Genomic DNA, 18,597 nt, shown 5'->3' with positions numbered 1-18,597 from the left:
GCTGACATAAACTCCCTAAAATGAGCAATTCTAAGGAGCATCACCATGGATCGTTTCAGTGCACATGAGTGAGCGTAGATCCCCAAACTGACAATCACTTCCAAGTCTCTGTTTAGAGAAAGACTATGCACTATTCTCTTCAGGACTGAGGTCATATTCCATAGTGCTTGTTTTGAGGGCTAGGAACTCTTTTCTTAAAAATGTATTATGTGCAGCAGACAAAATTCTCCATATACAAAGCACTCTGAGCTCCTGCATTTTTGATCTTATATGCTCTATAAAGACAGTCACAGTATGAATTGTAGCAAAGCATAGCTTTTACTCTACACTCCCAGTTATTGTTTTTTGCACTGGATAGTAAGGGTGACTCAGCGAAAAACCAGAAAGGATGCCGTGGTTAACAACGTAATATACACATACTCTAAGAAAGAAGTGATATTTCATAATTCCAGAAATTCTACATTTCTACCAAGACAGAAAGAATGGGTTGTAATAAAAATGTATAGAAAAAAGAGTTGTTAGATTTCAATAGGAAAAACAATTTACAATTCATATTAAATCTCTCAAATTTGGAACTGTACTCTTAAGGGAGAAAAAAAAATCTTGTAAATTGAGTTTGTATACCATCCTGTGCACACTATTATGCTACCATCACCATAGTTTCTGAGTACTTAGCACTGTGTTAGGTGACATTAGCATTTGTCACACATGGAATTATCACTGTGGAATTATTTATTACTGTTCTTAGCAATGAAGATCATAGGAATGGAGGTGGGAGGGTGTATTGGGTGAGAAATGAGACTTGCATATATGGACATGTTTTGCTCCTGCAAGGGTCGGAGTTGTTCATGCCTGTACAAGCAGTGGTGGGAAAGTGTACAACTTAGTCCACACCACAGCCTGCATGACAGGATATGTCAGCTGACAAATTTGGTTCAAATATAGAAATACATATTTTAAATGAAAAACAAACAAACAAACAAACAAACCTTGCAGGGAAAAAACAAACAAACCAACAAAAAAACACCAACAACAAACAAAACAAACCCCCAAAACAGCAACACCAAAAAACAAACCCCCCAACACCAAAAAAGCCAACAACCAAAAAAAAAAAAATCACGAACAAAAAAAAATTACCCTCACTGTTTTCATTGGTAAGTTTGTTTAAATACGCCCTTGCAAATTTATGAATTTATGGGGATCCAGACCTAAATGAGACTTCTTGTTCTACTCATTGCAGTCCCTTGTGGTGTCAGGCAAGTGTGCTATATTACAACACATAGAATGTTATCTAAATTCCTCTTAACACCAGCCAGGCTGTCCTACTGACTACTTTTATTGGGCAACTTTTTCTAATTTCATTCCCCCCATGATTCAAAACTTCTAATTTAAAGGCTAAATACATTCTATGTAATTGATACCCTATTTGGGTATGGAAGGGTGCTGTTTGTATTTTTTAACATCCATTATTTCAATATATCTTTTTTTGCTGGAGATTTTATTTATAGCATTCATCATCTCCTTTCTCCAAGAACTTCTCAGATGTGTTTTATGAAATAATTCCCAGGCGCCAGGGTCCTGTCTATGCTGGCAGGCTAGCCATTTTCCCCACCTGCTTACCTTTGATAACATATATTTTAGTGGCTTCTATATATCTGGATTAGGAATGTCTAGGAGGTAAACTGGGAGGTGGGAAACTAGGAAGGCATTTAGGGGCATGCAAGAGGGGGTATTGGTGGGTATGTATAGGTGGCAAAAGGATTTGGTGTGGGTGACCAAAACCAAATTACAGATTGAAGGATCCAGCAAATGAACACATTTAAATCTCAGCAGAAGTAATTGGAAGAAAGCAAACATTAATTGCTAAACATCTTGACATTTTACTGGAGAGGGCTAAAAGTCCTATAAAACTAGCTGCAATCTTGTCTTTCTCTTGCCATGCATTCCTCTACTGTTCAATACACACATATTCAAAATTATACACGTATGTGACCAGTGCTGGGACATTCTAAAAACCTCCATAAGCAGAAACAACATAAAGTGAAGGCTAAGTTCTGTATGAATGCCAGGAGAGTATCAAGCCTGTGTTTCTTGCCTTGGAGATTGCAAAATTTAAATGGGCATTTTCTTTTTTTTATTGAACAGTCACTCAGCTTCTACAATTCTCAGCTGTTTACGTAACTGTAAGGTAAAGATTACCAAGGATAATAATGCAAGGGAAGTAAGCACAGCTAATACAGCACTTTAAAAATTAAGCCACGGACAGTATGCTAAAATAATATCAGCGAGATGGTCTAAACCCACATAAAACAAGGAAATCCAAGCCAATGCTGGAAGTCCAGACTGACAGTCTCTCTCAACTGTCTAGTAGAGAGGGTGAGCGAAGCCGATATTCTCTTCCTTTTCTGGGATCCAAAGTCGTAATACTCTCTTAAGTCAACTTTTGTGCTTTCATTTCCTTACAGATCTTCTGCAGCCCAACTCTTATTTTGCTTTTAAAATAAATGTTTATAGTCATTCATTTTACAAAATCTTAACAACTTAAAACCAGATCACCTGTGCTCAAGTCAGGGAAGGTGAGAGTGGCTCTAAGCTTTCCTTCCACTCCCTTAATCTTCAGTTTGAAAACTGTTTTCAGTACAATGCTTTTGCATTACTTAGCATTTGCTTTGGTACACCGCACTGTCATTTCTGCCTCCTTGCCTCCAGCCATGCCCTCAGCCCTTCCATCACTGTTGCTAGGATGGTGTACAGCAAACACAGTTCACCAGGGAACTCCCAGGTACCGGGACAAGATTCTCCAACCTTCTCAGGCCTCCTAATCATTATTTTTTAAAATTTATTTCTGAAGCAATTCATAGAAGCAGGAAATAACACTACTTCTGATGGCTCTGAACTGTAAGAGGCAATAATACATTTAAAAGAAAACATGGATTTTGCCTATAGGCAAGAACCTGTAAGATGCTTGTGTAACATTGAAACCATTGCTACTTAAGAGTAACACTGAGCAAGACTTTTTTTTTTTATTTCAGGATTTTTTTTTTTTCTTTTTCCTTGACCCTCACTGGGACCGACTAAGACTGTCAAAACTTTTTGTGCAGAGAAACTCCATGATCTTACCAGAGGAGCCAACGATATCCAGGTTTATAATAAAGTATACGATTCAGTCCAGGGCATTGGAACTGCAGCTTTTTATATCCTTTATATACACTTCTCTCAGCACCAACTTATTTTACTGTGTTTTTGCAAATGCCTCCATATCACATCTGGCCAACACTGTATCAATAATTAAATATACACTGCTACAGTGACTGATGTAGGGTTCCCTAGCTTCTAGATGAATGCAACTACAAGGCTATAGAATCAGTCTCCCTTGCTTTGTTTGGCTTGGTGACTGTTTAATTATTTATACAAAATGAAATGTCTTTAGAAGCCTGTGAGTATTTAATATTTTTAAAAGTCTTTAAAAGCCTTTAAGAGCTGCTGGTCAGCACCTTCCCTCGGGCTGGGCACAGTTCAAAGTCCTCTTCCCAGCAACATTTAACTTCTCACAAAGGTGGAGCCTCTCCAAAAAGTGACTGTGTGATCTCTGTAGCAACTCTGTGTTCATACTTCAATCCAAAAAACTTAATCACTCTGTGCAATATTCTCCTACTTTTACACCACTTAAAGGTAATATTTAAATTTTGGGAAAGGTTTTCAAGTTCTTCACGTGCAACTGTGTCTCCTCTCCATTTTTGGTACCAAACAGTTGAGTTTTCCACACCCTCTCAGTTCTTAGCCTTACTATGGAAAATAAACAGGTTCAAGTTCCTGCTCTGAATGGAGTAAACATAAACAAAAAAAATTTGATGTCTCACCACCTAGCTTATTAAACTGCATGGGGATGAGCAGTTTGATCAGAGCTACTGTTCTTGTCCATCTTTCAGTATATGCCCATTAGAATAGTGTTTTTTTAACCTGACGCTAAGCACACTATAGAAAGCTTGAAACTTTCTTACAGGAATACAGTGTAAGAACTATATGTATTGAATTGAAAATCATCTTCACTGTGTGCTATGATAAATATTGACTTTCTAATTCTATGCTCATTTTGGACAATACTTAAATTCTAAAGAGCTTGAAGGTCATCAGCTCTTTATGTGCAACTGTCTTCCCCTCTCTCAGAGCACAAAGCCGTTGTGGTTTCTGCGCCCTATCAGATGTAACCTTAGTGCTAATCTGGGGAAAGCAGTTCTCACGTTCAGTGCTGAAAGACTGATAACCCAATCCACAAAGGAATGACATATTTTCAACAATGAAGTACAGGGGCTGTGGACAATGGCTGTGCTTTCCCACTATATAAATCCTCCTGACTCAGCTGTCATTGTCCAATTCTACTGCACAAAAGCAGATTTTGCTTGCATGATTGGACTTCATGTCATCGTGACTATCATAACAGAAGTGGGTGTTATCTTTAGCATATTACTACAAAGAGAAATGGATATGTCTATAACCTTTGTACTTCACTGTCTCCTGAAGTCCAGAAATCTTGTCTATTATTATAACAAAATAACCCAATGAACAGTATTTCCTGGTTACTGGACAAGTACGAACTGCAGGACTGAAGTATGACAGACTTGAATCTTGTCTCACAGTAGTGTATGTGATTATGGCAAATCTACCAGGACTAAAATCATATTCATACAGCTTGTCATATTAAAATGCAGATTCATACAAGTCATTACACACACATTTATCTGATACGTATATCCAATGCATATGTCATATATAGAGTTTATCCAACTTGTAATAACAGTTTGTGCTTTTAATTAAGAGTTAGGGACTGGTTTTGCTTTGGATTGTATATACAGTTAATATGATGGACAGTATGATACTAGAAGTTCCTCAGTGGGCTTAGTAAGAAACTGTTGTTAAACATGGTCTGCTCTTACGCATTAAAAATGTGTGAACAGTTTGCACTAAATTGCAAAACTGCATTAAGAAACCTGGACCTTAGCACAGATATAAATAATGTGGCTAGAAAGTGAAAACTATGTAACAAAATACTTTGTGAATTCAAAAACAGGACTGCAGATGCAAGCAGCATATACAGCAAATGTGGCTAGTTAACTCTTCAAATATTAAACTATAAATTAACTCAAGGTAACTGCAGTCAGTATTACTGGCTTACTTAAATCGTGTCAGCTTTCTCAGATTGATGAATTCTCATTTCCATACTGTTCACATTTTTGTATAGCTAAAGCCAAGTTTAATTCAATTTAAGTTATTAGAACTTTGACTTCAGTAGAACTTGGATAGAGTACCTATATGCAATTTAAGTATTTTGGTACATGAAGCCAAACCCATATTTTCTCCAAAAACTATCCCTCCCCATACACACAAGCAAACAATTACTGACCTGATTATCAATATCCATGCAATGTCAGCTATTGTTCCTTATTAAACTATTGAGTATTTTGAGACTAAATCATTTGGAATGCTGATTCACTTCCTGCTGGACTTTGGTGGTCAGCATCAGATTCCCTTCCATCTAGTCAAAAAATATAGCTTGTACAAGGCACAGTCCTGCCCAAGTGTCTGTAGTTACTTTATGTTCATGTGTGGCTGATGCCTTCACAAGCATTAAACTTCTGTCCAACTTGCACTCTAGATCAATCTGCTCCTGTTGCATTAGCCACAGTGTCTGTATATGTTTTAAATTTACTGACACCCCCCAAATCTCAATGTAATTAAACTAAAAATGCTTCTTTATAAATCACTTTGATTAGCTTAACTGGTTTAAGACAAAGCTCTGCTCCAAATAAAAGAGGGGTGTATATGTCACAGATGTTGCTGGAAGAAATCTGTGTTGCTGGTCTTTAAAGGCTAGATGAGTGTAATTGGATTAATGTACATTTTACATACCATTTAGCCACCGGGAATCATGCTGCTCTGTTCTGATTGGATGGTGATGCCCCAAAGTTCGGAAAATGGCAAAATCCCTGCCCATGAAGTCTGCTGCTGTGCCAGAGTACAGTTCTCCATCTGTGGGAGGACATAATTATAAGCAACATTTCTCAATTTTACAGTCACGGTAAGTCAGAAAAAGCTGTCAGTCCTATGTTTATATTACACTAATAGGGATAATGAGGAAATTACAAAGCAATAACCCATATGCAATGTACTGTCATTGAAAAGACATTGGGCCCATTTTCTCACTGCAGAGCTTAACTGTAACCTCTCTCAAATGAGCTGTATCTTGAGACTGCTAGTGTAGCCACTTCTCAAAAAACATATTCTCAAAATATATTCTCAAAAATATGTTTGGATTCTTAGACTGGAAATGTGACAGCTTGTACACCTATCCTTGGCAATGGTATTCAGACCCCAAAAACCTGCTTAATTGTAAAGTTACCCTGTTTTGAACAGGAGTTTGGATGGGAGATCTCAAGTTTCCCCCAGTCTCTTGGGTTTTTATGACTGTGTTAGGAATTAGAATCCAGCTTATTCACTCTTGGCTCAGAAAGTCCTTCAGTCCCTTCAAGTTTTCATTTTCATTTCATTTATGTTTGTTTGTGGTTATTTTCCTTTTCCTTTTTTCTTTTTTTTTTTTTTTTAATCTTTTTTTCTAAGTAAGAAAAGTAAGCAGATCCTCAGAAAACAGCATCTTCTAGGAGAAAGCTAGAACATGTCTTTCTCCTCTGGTCACCTTTGTAACTGAGGTACTGGCAAAGGGCAACAGCCAAGGGAGAAAATAAATGATCTCGTTCCTGCTAGCTTGACCTCATATATATTACAGTGAACAAATGAGTTAAAAATTGATCTGTGACACTTTGGCCCATAAATGGCACATACCATCTCCTAGTTGGAGATGAAATTCATAGTATTGAGTACCCATGTGCCTCTCTTCAGCCAGCTAGAAGTATCATGGAGGAGACAAAGAGACAGTCTAAATTCAAAGGACCAGGTACAGTTAAACATCTGTCAACCAGTAGAGAGAAGGAGAATAAGTACAGAGTAATCAGACCCACAAAAAGAACAACTAGATAAATAATACATGTTTTTCTGGAATTAATGTAGAACTTAATTCATCAAATTACTTAGAATTCATTTTTTTTAGGACTGTACCCTTTTACACCTATATGTGAGATAAGATATCTTACCCTACACTTCCAATATGGAATTAAAGTGTATTAATGCTTCCAACTACTATTTTCAACTAACTAATTTTAAATGCGTCTCCTGTGAAAAAATACAAGTTTGAAGATAAAATTACTCTTTCTTCAAGCTAAGGTAATAAATTTTTCATGGGCATGATGAATTCTACCGTATCCTAATTTTAAAACACCCTTTAGGAACAAGTTTATAATTTTCATGGCAATTTTAGGTATTTCCATGGTGGGCCAACCAGATCCAAGCATGCCTATTGGATATCACTAGCATCATTTCCCAGAACACTGACACCATGAAATTATCAATTGAACCTACAGTGGCTCTATACCATATGGTAGTCATGAAAGTCAGGAAGGGTGAAAACGTGATAGTGAAAAGGCGTGGAATTGAATGAATTCACAGCAGAGATTAGAAGCAAATAGACCAGTCGTGCCCAGCAGGAGGTGTAATCAGAAGTGAAACAGAACAGCATATCATTAATTAACAATTTATCATTCCTCTATGTCATTTTCAACTTTTTTTTGAAAGGGAGACAATCACTTAATTATAGTGATTATAATGTACAGTGCATGCAGCTGAGATTTTAAAGAACAAGAAACCATTTGCTTGTAAAAAGAGCTTTGATGCTATGCTTAACCTTTCTTTAACCTTATCTTCATTGTCTTGTCTTTCAGTCCCTAGTGAGTTCTGATAAATCAATATAAATCAAAGGGGGAAAGAAAAAAAAAAACAAGGGCTATTTTGCTTCCTAGTTATCAACACATCCAAAGGTCAATCAAGAAAGGAAAAAAGAATATGTATTTTATATTGAATTCTTAAACTTAATCCCAATATAGATCAGAAACTCATTAAAATTACACACTTGCAAATATTCTGAATTGTAACGGGTTTTGGCACTTCAGCTTCTAACTCAATATATATACACCACTGAAAGTAACATGTCTTCCAGGTTTGAATAAGTTCAGCCCAGTAATTTTTCATGCTGCTAGGCTTTTATAACTTATATTTTTTTTATCTGTGGTGAGAGAGTAAAGTTTTTCTAACAATGGACTTCATGTCTCAAAGGGGGAAGGGTCTGTAGGAAACTAGCTGACTTTTCTTTGCTTTATACCACAGCCCCTCTAAGTTTCAGTATAGCTAAACAGTATAGCTAAACCAGTGCCTGCAGTTTCAACTCATTTTCTGTAGTCATGCAAAAATGGGATTTTGACTTCTCCCAGATAGAAATACCAAGGAATGCCATTTATTTTTGTAAGGGCTTTAGATAATTTTTGCTAAATTAAGGTGAGCCTCAAGTCATGTCCCAGATGTGCATATCCTGTAAGTTAGTACTATTCAAAAGCTATATGAGAAGCTACACAGAAGTACATTCATCTTCATTACCCTATGCAGATCTTCTTTTTGACTGAAATTTACTCAATGCTGTTCTAGAAAAGTATTCATTAATGTCATGGATAGTTTTCACTGCACTATTTCCATTCACAGTAATTTTAAAAGCAGTTCTCACTAACTTTAAGAGAAAAGTGGAAATGAGCAATTTGAAAACTGACAAACGTTTCTCAAGGTGAAAGAATGAAAGAAAAAAAAATAATTAACATTGTCACTTTGTATTTTCAGCCCAGGAGCATAAAGCAAAAACTGTCCAGAGTTGGACAGTTGGACTGATGGCTCCAAGTTGTTTTCCTAAGAAGAAGTTTTATGTTTTAGATACGAACCACTTTATTCTAGCGGAGTGGCATATTGACATGTAAATGTAAATAGAAATACATATATTGATATTACTAAATAAAGAAGCAAAAATTAGGGCCATTTTCCCACATACTGCACATAAGCAGCATGGACCTGTGAATATCTCCTCAAGTTCATTAGATGGAAAGATGTTAAAAATTAAGATTCATAGATTCATAGAATGGTTTGGGTTGCAAGAGACCTTAAAGATCATCTAGTTCCAACTGCCCTCATGGGCAAGGACACCTCCCATGAGGGGGGGTTGCTCAAGGCCTCAAGATGTAATTGCAAATGCTGCCTCATTGACTTTATTGACTTTGTCACTGTCTAAACACTCCTCTTTTTTTGTTTGTTTTTTCTTTTCTCTCCCTTGTGAATGTGGCTTTTTGACTTGAAAACATCCAGGTAATTTTAAGTTTTTCACTGGATTCATGGCAGCTGGACAAGATGATCCATTAGAGTTGTTCTAAAATATCTTCTTTGCTGATTCCCTCATAATTGTGATGAAATAGCAATATATCTTTGATTAATTGTTTCCATTCAGATTTCAAAGAAGATTGCATTGTGCAGAAATGTAAGCTTACTTTTTGGAAGAAATAAGAAAGCTGAATAGATGGGAAATACAGGCAAACCCAAGCTTTGAATGTCCTGATTGCTTTCACTGGTAAAAGGATTCCCAAATCAAATCTGCTATCTTTACTCACTAAAGATTTTCAGATATACATAGAGGTGGTTTGACTTCACTCTTTTTAAAAGCAACAACCAAAACTTTCTAGAAAGTAGAATAACTCTAAAATCCTGAACCTCATATGTACTTAAAAACTAAATTCTAATAAAGATAGTAAAGTGCTACACTGGTAAGAAGTTACTGCATTTCATATCACATTGATACGTATTTGGAACTATTAAGGCATCTAAACTGATAGCAAAACCCCCAACTGTAAAAATTTGGAAATTAAAAAGGAAACAAAAAAAACCCAAACAACCGAAACCAAACCACAAAACAAAACAATCAACCTCCCCAACTTCCGCTCCCCCGCCCCCCCCCCAAAAAAAAAAGAAAAAAAAACCAGCTTTGAGGAAAAATGCTGTCTCACCTATCCCAATACAACTGCTTTAGAGTAACACATCCTGTGATATTTTCTCCTATGATTACGTTCTTTATGCTGCCTTTCATTTTCCTCCTGCCCTGGAATACACACTAGCAGTGCCCAGGGACTGCTTAGTCTCCACATTTTCATGCATTAGCCTGCTCAAGTGGAAATTGTTTACTTAGCAGCACATAGATGGGAATAGCTGAACAAAGCCTTACATTTCTACATTTCTAGGAACTAGTTATATCATGTTCCCAGCTGGCATTTACTTTAGAGCAGAGTAGCAATAATGATCTTTAATGAACAACTCTTAAAAAAAATAATGAAAAATGTTTGCAGGTGGATGGAATAAGGAATGTATACTGGAAAAATATTGGAACAATTTAATGATGATGAACTGTTTGTTTTGGTTTTGTTTTGTGTTAGTTTTTAAAATATTTTTTTTTTTGGAGAGTGGGAAAAATGAAAGTAATTTTTATAGGTATACGAGTTTATTTCACCTGAAATATAAAATAGGAATCCTGAGTACTAACAGCTATTAAAGGTCCTTTTTTGCAAATTAACCTTGGTGTTTTGCCCAAATTCCATCTTGAGTAATTACATTTCACTTACTAAGATTTACCTTCTAGTTACGGAGTCAAGAACATACTATTCACTTTGCAAAATCTCTGTTTAGTATTTCTGATGAAGAACAGAAGTTATTTTTCCCTTCTGTATTTAAATATATAAATTACTCTTACCTATCAACTTTCTTCTGTCTTCCAGATAGTTACACTGTGTTGTTAATTGTAACATTGCAGTATAATGAGTGCTGGGTAATTGTTTTAAACAGTTGCCCTCTTGAACCTAAGGTACCATCCTTGCTTGTGAGGACAAATACTTCTGGCTCAGGAGAAGGGAAGAAGCAGTCTATCCATGCTCCTTCTGGTGTTAGGCATTTGTTGTCAGAAGGCTGCTCTGGCCTTCGTGGCTCTATTCACTGCTCTGCTCCAGCGCTACCTCCTTTAGAAAGCAGCAGGACCAAACCTCTCCATGCAGTCACTGTTAGAGCTGGCCAGTTCATTTCCTGCTCCTCACTAATGTTGAAGGGAGGAAATTATTTTGCCTTGGGTCATCATTTTAACCGTAAACATTTACCATTTATGCTTTTTTTTTTGGCAAAGATAAAAAGTAAGTCGCTCTGAACAAATAGTGAATCTGGTGTATACTTTCTGAAATACATGGGGAACCTCTGCAGTAAAGGACTGAAGTAAATGCAACACTATAATCAGTAACACAAGATGACCATAAGGCAGCTATGAGGAGGCCAAGAAGAAAGGGTCTTCATGATCAGGATGCTGGAATGTTAATTTTAGCATCACCCTGAGTTTTGTATAAGTCACTGAAGTAGAAATAAGTCACTGGCTTTGAATGTTGTATTTGTGCCATTTTCTGTACTGCTAATACACCCATGGCTCTAACTGTAGCCTGATTCAAGGCACAGTATCATACTCAGTCTACTGTTTATTAGGAGAAAAAAGACATGGGTTGAAAATTATAGTGATAGGAAGTGGGCTCAAGAAAGCAAAGATGTTTAAAAGACATGAAATCTAAGCCAAGGGAAATAAGATAATCATATTTGTGCCAGACTGAGTCAAAAAAAAGAGAAAAAAAAAAAGGGAATGTGAAAAGCTAGACATTGTTGACTTTGTGCAGTTGCATTCCGGGTATACCATGTAATACTGGCTTGTCATCATTCTCTTTCTTTATTGTATATTAAAGTAAATAGTAAAGCTATTTCCTTGAAAGTAGCTCTGCCACAAATTCAAGTTGCTCCAGGCATTAATTTATGCACTGGCCGTTTACGCACACATTTTCTTCCTTTCTGTTTGTACAGGGTACAAGTCAGAGCAAGATGTGGACGTCTTTCCTGTTTTTCCTGTTAGAAAGTGCATGTCCCCTGGGTGGTTCATCGCCTGGGTTCGTTAGGGGCTTCCAAGATCAGGAAATGAGGCACACTTAGGACTAAATTTGTTTTGCTCTTTTAAATAGCTTTGTGGTGGGTATAGCCTAAAACTACTACAAGCTTCATTTTCAAATGTACCGTAAACGTAAGGAGGGTAGGTGGTAGGCAAGGCCCTGGAGTAAGTACAGTTAGTTGCCTTGTCATTTCCCAGAGCCTTCTGAGATATGAGAGTCTACAGTTTTCTGAAACTGTTGCCCCACTGGATTTGAAGTTATAACAAACTGCTAGAAAAGTCCACTGTAAGGATAAAGTGGCTACACTGGGGCAGAGTCATTACACAAAGAACTATTTGTATCGCTCTGAATTTGATCTCAGAAAACATAATTTTGCTCTTTTTGTTTGTTTGCTTGTTTTATTTTTTTTGTTGTTTGGTTTGTTTTGTTCTTGTTTAGTTTTGTTTTTTCTGGGTTTTTTACAGGAGAAGGAAGAACAATGATCACAATTAATTTAATTAGATAAATTCAATCAATTAGATAAATTCAATCAACTACATTAGTTCAATTACATTAACACAGTCCAGGTGCTCTATACAATGAAGTATTACTAATTCAGAAATACCTAATTTATTGAAATCCCTCTGTTCTGGCCAGGAGTTTAAGTGTATTCACTGTCAGAGAGATCTCTCAGATGAAACAGCATCTGAAGACCTAGACCTGTGGCTGCTTGTATACCTGCAGCTCACACTCAGGTACAGCTGGCTGACAGACCTTCACTGGCAATAAAATTGATGTAAGAAACTACTTATTCCTGCTCTCACTTTGCTCTGAGCTGTTTTGGTGTGACCATCAGTGTGGCCAGTCTGTAAACTGAGCAATTAAAATACCTCCACAGTCACCTAGCTCTAAGGAGGTGAAACACTTTGAAGTATCAAGTTTACAGAGATATAAAGCAGCTTTTGTGATATCTGAATCTTGGCTTATACACACCTTGTTTCTCAAGACATCTGGGTGAACTACATTAAAAATGAAACCAAAATTACTTTAGCCTGGAATTAAAATGCATAAAACCTATGCAAAGCCCTAGCATAGGTGCTGCAAGGAGGAAAAAAAAGTAGAAAACTGGCAAGTATTTACAGCAAACACACAGCTCATTGAACTTTTATTGTGGCACTTACCTACTAAAAGAGAAGCTGTCATCAGTTTAGGATCATAAGGGCTTTTCCCTCGGCCATTTTCAAAATGTGAATCTTCCATTCTAAAAATGTTGTCCTGTGGTGTGGAGAAAAAAAAAAAAGAAAGAAAAAGCAACATTATTTGATGAAAGAACATTTTACAAAAATGAACTAATCAAACTGAACTATATATGACTTACAATAAGTTTTGTGGCTTCAGGAAAGTCAGATAGCATTAAGTGAGGATCTGGTAAAAGTCCCAACCTTCTAATCAGCATCATGCTGAAGGCTACTCAAAAGCAGAAATACACATGCACAGCTTGTGTCTCATCTATTCTACTTCACATAAAATGTACATGGTTTCACTGAATTCTTTTTGTTTTTACTGAGAATATATCTGAGCAAGGGAAGAAGATGGAATTTTAAACTTTTGTCTGAAAAAAAGATAAAATCTACTTTTGTCTGACTACTTTCCTGAAATATCCTGCAAGTGCAGATTAGTACATTACATAATGTTAAATTCTGCTTTTGTGTCCTGAGTGTTTAGTGACTTACTGTATTATATTCCATTTTAACTGCATCACAAAAGCTTTATTTTTATTTTTCAGTACCATACAATGAAACTTTTATTACATATATATACACATATACATATATAGAGATATAGAGAGACATAGATAGATAGATAGATAGACAGACAGATAGACAGTAAGTAAGTAAAAAGTGACTATGAAGATCTTACAATATTGTATTGTTATTTTATAACCGTGTTTCTCAGGTCCCTACAGCACTTACTGCTTTCTTAGATCTCATCATCTCTTTCCAAAGACAGATTCATAGAGCTGCTGGCTGGAAGGGCTCTCTAGATATTATATCTGGGAGGAATTTTGTTAGCAGGAAAACAGTTAATATAGAGAGTATGGTCACTGTCGACTTTGTCTTGACAAGTTGTAAAAAACTTCAGAAATGGACTACCGAAGTTTTCTGAGAAACTTCCTTTCTTATTGAATTTTCTATGAAACAACTTGTGGCTTTTGGTCCTTATTATATCATCTGCAGTTGTGGTAAAGAGTGATCTTTTATTTTCAGAGCTGCCCTTAAAGAAGTTATAGGCTGCTCCTAAGCTGTCCATTCAACTTCACTGGGCACTCTGCAGTGCTGTGGAGGATGCAAAAAAACAAAAAACAAACCTCAAATTTTAATCAGCAATCACTTTAGTAATGTTTACTTAATGTGAAGATGATTCAGAGAAATGGCTGGTGTCTTCCTTGTGAGCAGAGCATTCAAGCATGCTTCTGCATCACAGGTTACAGTTTTGATTATGGTCTTGTTTAATTACATCGTGCAAACACATATCTCTGTGTATTATGTATTTTCAAAGCAACATCAAAAGGACTTCACATGTCACTCCATTTGCTGGAGAAAAAATTGGAGGGAAAATGGATTGTTAGCAAGATGGTCTATCTGGAAGGCTTTACTGCTGTGTAAGATAAGAAGCTTGGACACAGCTTTGTGAAGTTTGATCCCAGAAGTCAAGCTCAATCTCCTAAGTCATGTTCTTGTAGAAGTAACCTGCCTGATTATATTTATACAGTCATCCTGCACAGTATTAAGTTTCTTTCCCTTTGTCTTTCTTTCTTAATAGTCCAGATGCATTCCTTGCCTCTTATCCAGTTTACTGACTTTGCTTCTTTTTAACTAGAAATTAATAAATAATGAAAACTAATTCTGACATTCTGCTGTAAAGTTCATATCTAGGTCTTTCACAATAAATAAAAGTGGTAAATGGAGAAGAATGCTAGGCCTCAACTACAATAATAGAAAATGGCACTAATGCTACAAGCCATTATTGAAAAATGTTATTATCAATCTATGTTTTCTTGAGATTTCTTCTTAGGAGATGATAATTGCTCAACCTGCACACCAATGGATATTTGATAAGGCTATAAAGTCAATGGCATGACAGTTAAAGCAGAATATACTCCAAGGATAATCCCATGTGTCATTACAAGACAAATATGAAACAGATGTGGAAAGTGATTTGGTGGAGGAAGGATCTGATTTTTGACTGTATTCTTCTGGTTTATGTCATTGTAACTCTACTGATATTGGTGTGTAGCAGGCAAGAAAGAGTGGAGAACTGGGTCAGCACAAGTCAGAGATGATCTACCCTTCTTTTATTGTTTGTGGTATGAAACATTTGAAAGAAGAGACATGACAAGGAAATCCCACAGTGCTTTCATAATTCAGTTAAAATACAATGTAGAGATATGTACTATAAGTTTCCAAATGTATGGGTGAGTATTAACAACAATAAATACATCACTTTTAAGTGCCAAATAAAAGTATCATGGTTAGTCTGGAACTCCAAGGAGTTTTGATAGACATGATATAGGAAGTCTAACCTGCCACAAAGAAAGTAACTTGTCCAAATAATTCTCTGGGTGCTCAAGTCAAAAAAACTCTATGTACAAAATAAATATAGGCAAAACGACAAAAAAAAAAAGTATTTTTTCTATGTAATTCTCCACCTCCCTTTCAAAAGCCTACGAAGCAATATGACATGTGATACGCACTTGTTCATACTAGTCACTGGTCTATGGCATTTGTAGCCAAGCTCTGCCCTGAGATGCCATAACAGCAAGATGAGAAGTCAGTGTCAACGTCTGAGTGCAAAATTTCTTCTCTTCATCTTTTATAAAAGGTGTGCTTTAGCATTTTCCAGAGAGCTAGCCTCCACATCAGTCTGAAAATTCAGGCTATGCTGATGGTGCTGTAAGTCCTGTCCACTTAAATTACACCTGAAAACACGCAAGCACAGAGTAGAGAGTGAGGATAGCCCTTGGGTAAAGTCCCAGTATCAAAATAAGTCTGTCTGGAGATAGCAAAGACCAATACTCTCAGAAGGACTTTGAACTTTTTGAGTGTGGCCTTCTATTGCACAGTGTAGACAAGGATTTTAGTTAGAAAAAAATAACCCCCTATTTGCTATCAGGAAAAAAATAAAAATATGATCAGTTTACAATTTCACTGCCTCTTGAGTTTTGCAGTGAATTGAATGTAGAGAATGATATTACTTTAGCTACAAACCAGCAGCAAAAAGAGGGGAGACAATCTAAAGTTGTGCCAGCAGAAGTATAGGCTGGATATTAGGAGGAAGTTCTTCACAAAGAGTGATTTGCCATTGGAATGGGCTGCCCAGGGAGGTAGTGGAGTCGCCTGGAGATGTTCAAGAAAAGACTGAATGAGACACTTAGTGCCATGGTCTAGTTGATTGGATAGGGCTGGGTGATAGGTTGGACTGGATGATCTTGGAGGTCTCTTCCAACCTGTTTGATTCTATGATTCTATGAAATAGTGAAAAAAACTGTGTACTCACCAAATGCTCATAATTTTCAAAGTTTTGTGAGGCTATTACTACATAATCAAAGGCAAGAATTCATGACAAAGCAAGCTTGCCATGGTGGAGGAAATTTTCTATAAATGACAAAAGAAAAAAAAAAGGGGGGAAAGGGCTGGGGGGGCACAAAAAATTTAAAATAATTGCCTTTGTAACTCAACAAGTTCAATTTATTGTCCAAACCTCTTCTTTAGCTGCACTATCAGCCCAGAAGAACATTACAATGTACTTAAAATATTCTGAAGGATCTTCGTAGCTTAAAATCTTACTATAGCATGTTTTATTTAGTTGACGCTGGGTTATTAAATTCTAGGTTTATATCTCATTGATGCTTCTCTAGAATACATAAAACTGGAAATAAGATTCCTTAGATCCTGAAATTACACAGTCTGATGACAACAATTGATTGCTGGCTCATGCTATGGCATGAATTGTTCTATTTAGAAAATGGTGGTAGATTATGGCTCCTTAAAACATGTTTTCCTTTATAGTGCATGATAGATGGCAAGACTAACACAGAAAGTACCACAGTTCAGTGCTGGTAATGAATATAGAAGTCATTGTGATTCCCATTCTTTAGCGTGATGATCTGCCATTTCAAGGCTCCAGAGATTCACTTCCAAAGAGCTGAAATATTGCTGAAATATGATACTGAGTGGTGACAAGCCATTGCTATTTGACAAAATTTATTTCCTAACTTACTATTGAATAGTTCAGTAAGCCAGTGTACCAATATGTTGTAATGTTGTAGAATTCAAGAAGCATAGAATGGCTTAGTTTGGAAGGGACCTCAGAGATTGTCTACTCCAATGCTCCCACCCTGGGCAGGGATGCCTCTCAACTAGACTGTCGAGACTAAACCTCCTCATCCAGCCTGGCCTTGAACACCCCCAGAGAGGAGGCATCCACAACCTCCCTGGGCAACCTATTCCAGAGTCCTACGACCCTCACAATAAAGAACTTCTTCCTAAGATCCACTTTAAACCTACTGTGCCTCAGCTTAAAACCATTTGCCCTTGTCCTATTGATAGACACTCCTACAAAAAGTCTCTCTGCAACCTTTCTGTAGGATCCCTTTAGGTAATGGAAGGCAGCTAAAGGTCCTCCCAGAGTCTTCTCTTCTCTTGGCTGAACAGCCACAGTTCTCTCAGTCTATCCTCACAGCAGAGGTGTTCCAGCCTTTGGATCACCTTTGTGACCCTCCTCTGGACTCACTCCAACAGCTCTGTGTTCTTCCTATGATGAGGATGCCAGGACTGGATGCAGTATTCAAGGTGGGGTCTCACAAGAACAGAGTAAAGGGGAAGAATCACCTCTCTTGACCTGCTGTCCAAACACCTCTTGATGCAGCCTAGGCTATGATTATATACTGATATAACCATATACAAACCAACTATATACCCATACATAAATGTGTATGTATACCCAGTATGATAACTTTTGATACTATTTGTTGTATCTCTTTCAGCAGCTAGCCCATCCAGAACTGTCTCTACAAAACAAGGACAAGAACACAAAAACATACATTAGGGTTGTATCATTTATTTTTTTAAGAGATAAAATAATAAGTAAAAAATCTTCTTTCTCAGTATAATACTATTTCGGGCTTGTAAGAAAACGTGTGGTTAGTGGGAAAGAGCTAATCTACCAAAATGAATAGCACTGACTGCTGAGTTTGAGTGATTTTTTTCCTGAAACTTTTTTGGCAATTCACACAGAAACCATTCCAGAATTGCAGAGCCTAATGCAGCGAAACCACTGCTGGTCAATAATGAATCAGTGCAAGATGATCTTTAAAGGCTGTGTTGATGGAGCATGTGCAGCTACTAAGAAGGTATTACTGGTTTAAATTATAAGGCATGGAAGATGTAGAGGGGTTTGACAGCAGTGATGCTCCCCAGCTGCTCTATGGCAATTGAAGGAACTCATATTCTTAATCTTGTAACCCCCAAACCATCAACAGAAAGACATTTCCAGGGTAACTTCCAGTGGCTAGTTCATTTCCACAACAAACTGCCAAACAGTAACACAGCACAGTCCAGAAATATTCAAGATGCCAAAAGCCTTAAGAACTATCACTCCTTTGTTTAATTAAAAAAAAAAA

The 18,597-nt window shown here is 36.8% G+C and overlaps 1 protein-coding gene across 2 annotated transcripts in view; it reads right to left on the bottom strand.

The window, feature by feature from the left end:
• The window catches only part of SEMA3A (semaphorin 3A), a 164,104-nt gene that overhangs the window by 48,471 nt on the left and 97,036 nt on the right, over positions 1-18,597 (bottom strand). For both annotated transcript variants that reach the window (XM_054399851.1, XM_054399852.1), the window contains 2 exons: positions 13,097-13,190; positions 5,908-6,027 (listed from right to left, as the gene is read on the bottom strand). In XM_054399851.1, the coding sequence (XP_054255826.1) occupies positions 5,908-6,027; positions 13,097-13,190 (214 nt within the window). The remainder of the gene's footprint in view (positions 1-5,907; positions 6,028-13,096; positions 13,191-18,597) is intronic.

This window comes from Indicator indicator, chromosome 3 (assembly GCF_027791375.1).
Source record: "Indicator indicator isolate 239-I01 chromosome 3, UM_Iind_1.1, whole genome shotgun sequence".
Classification (NCBI taxonomy): Eukaryota; Metazoa; Chordata; class Aves; order Piciformes; family Indicatoridae; genus Indicator; species Indicator indicator.
This window is presented reverse-complemented; position numbering and strand designations above follow the sequence as displayed.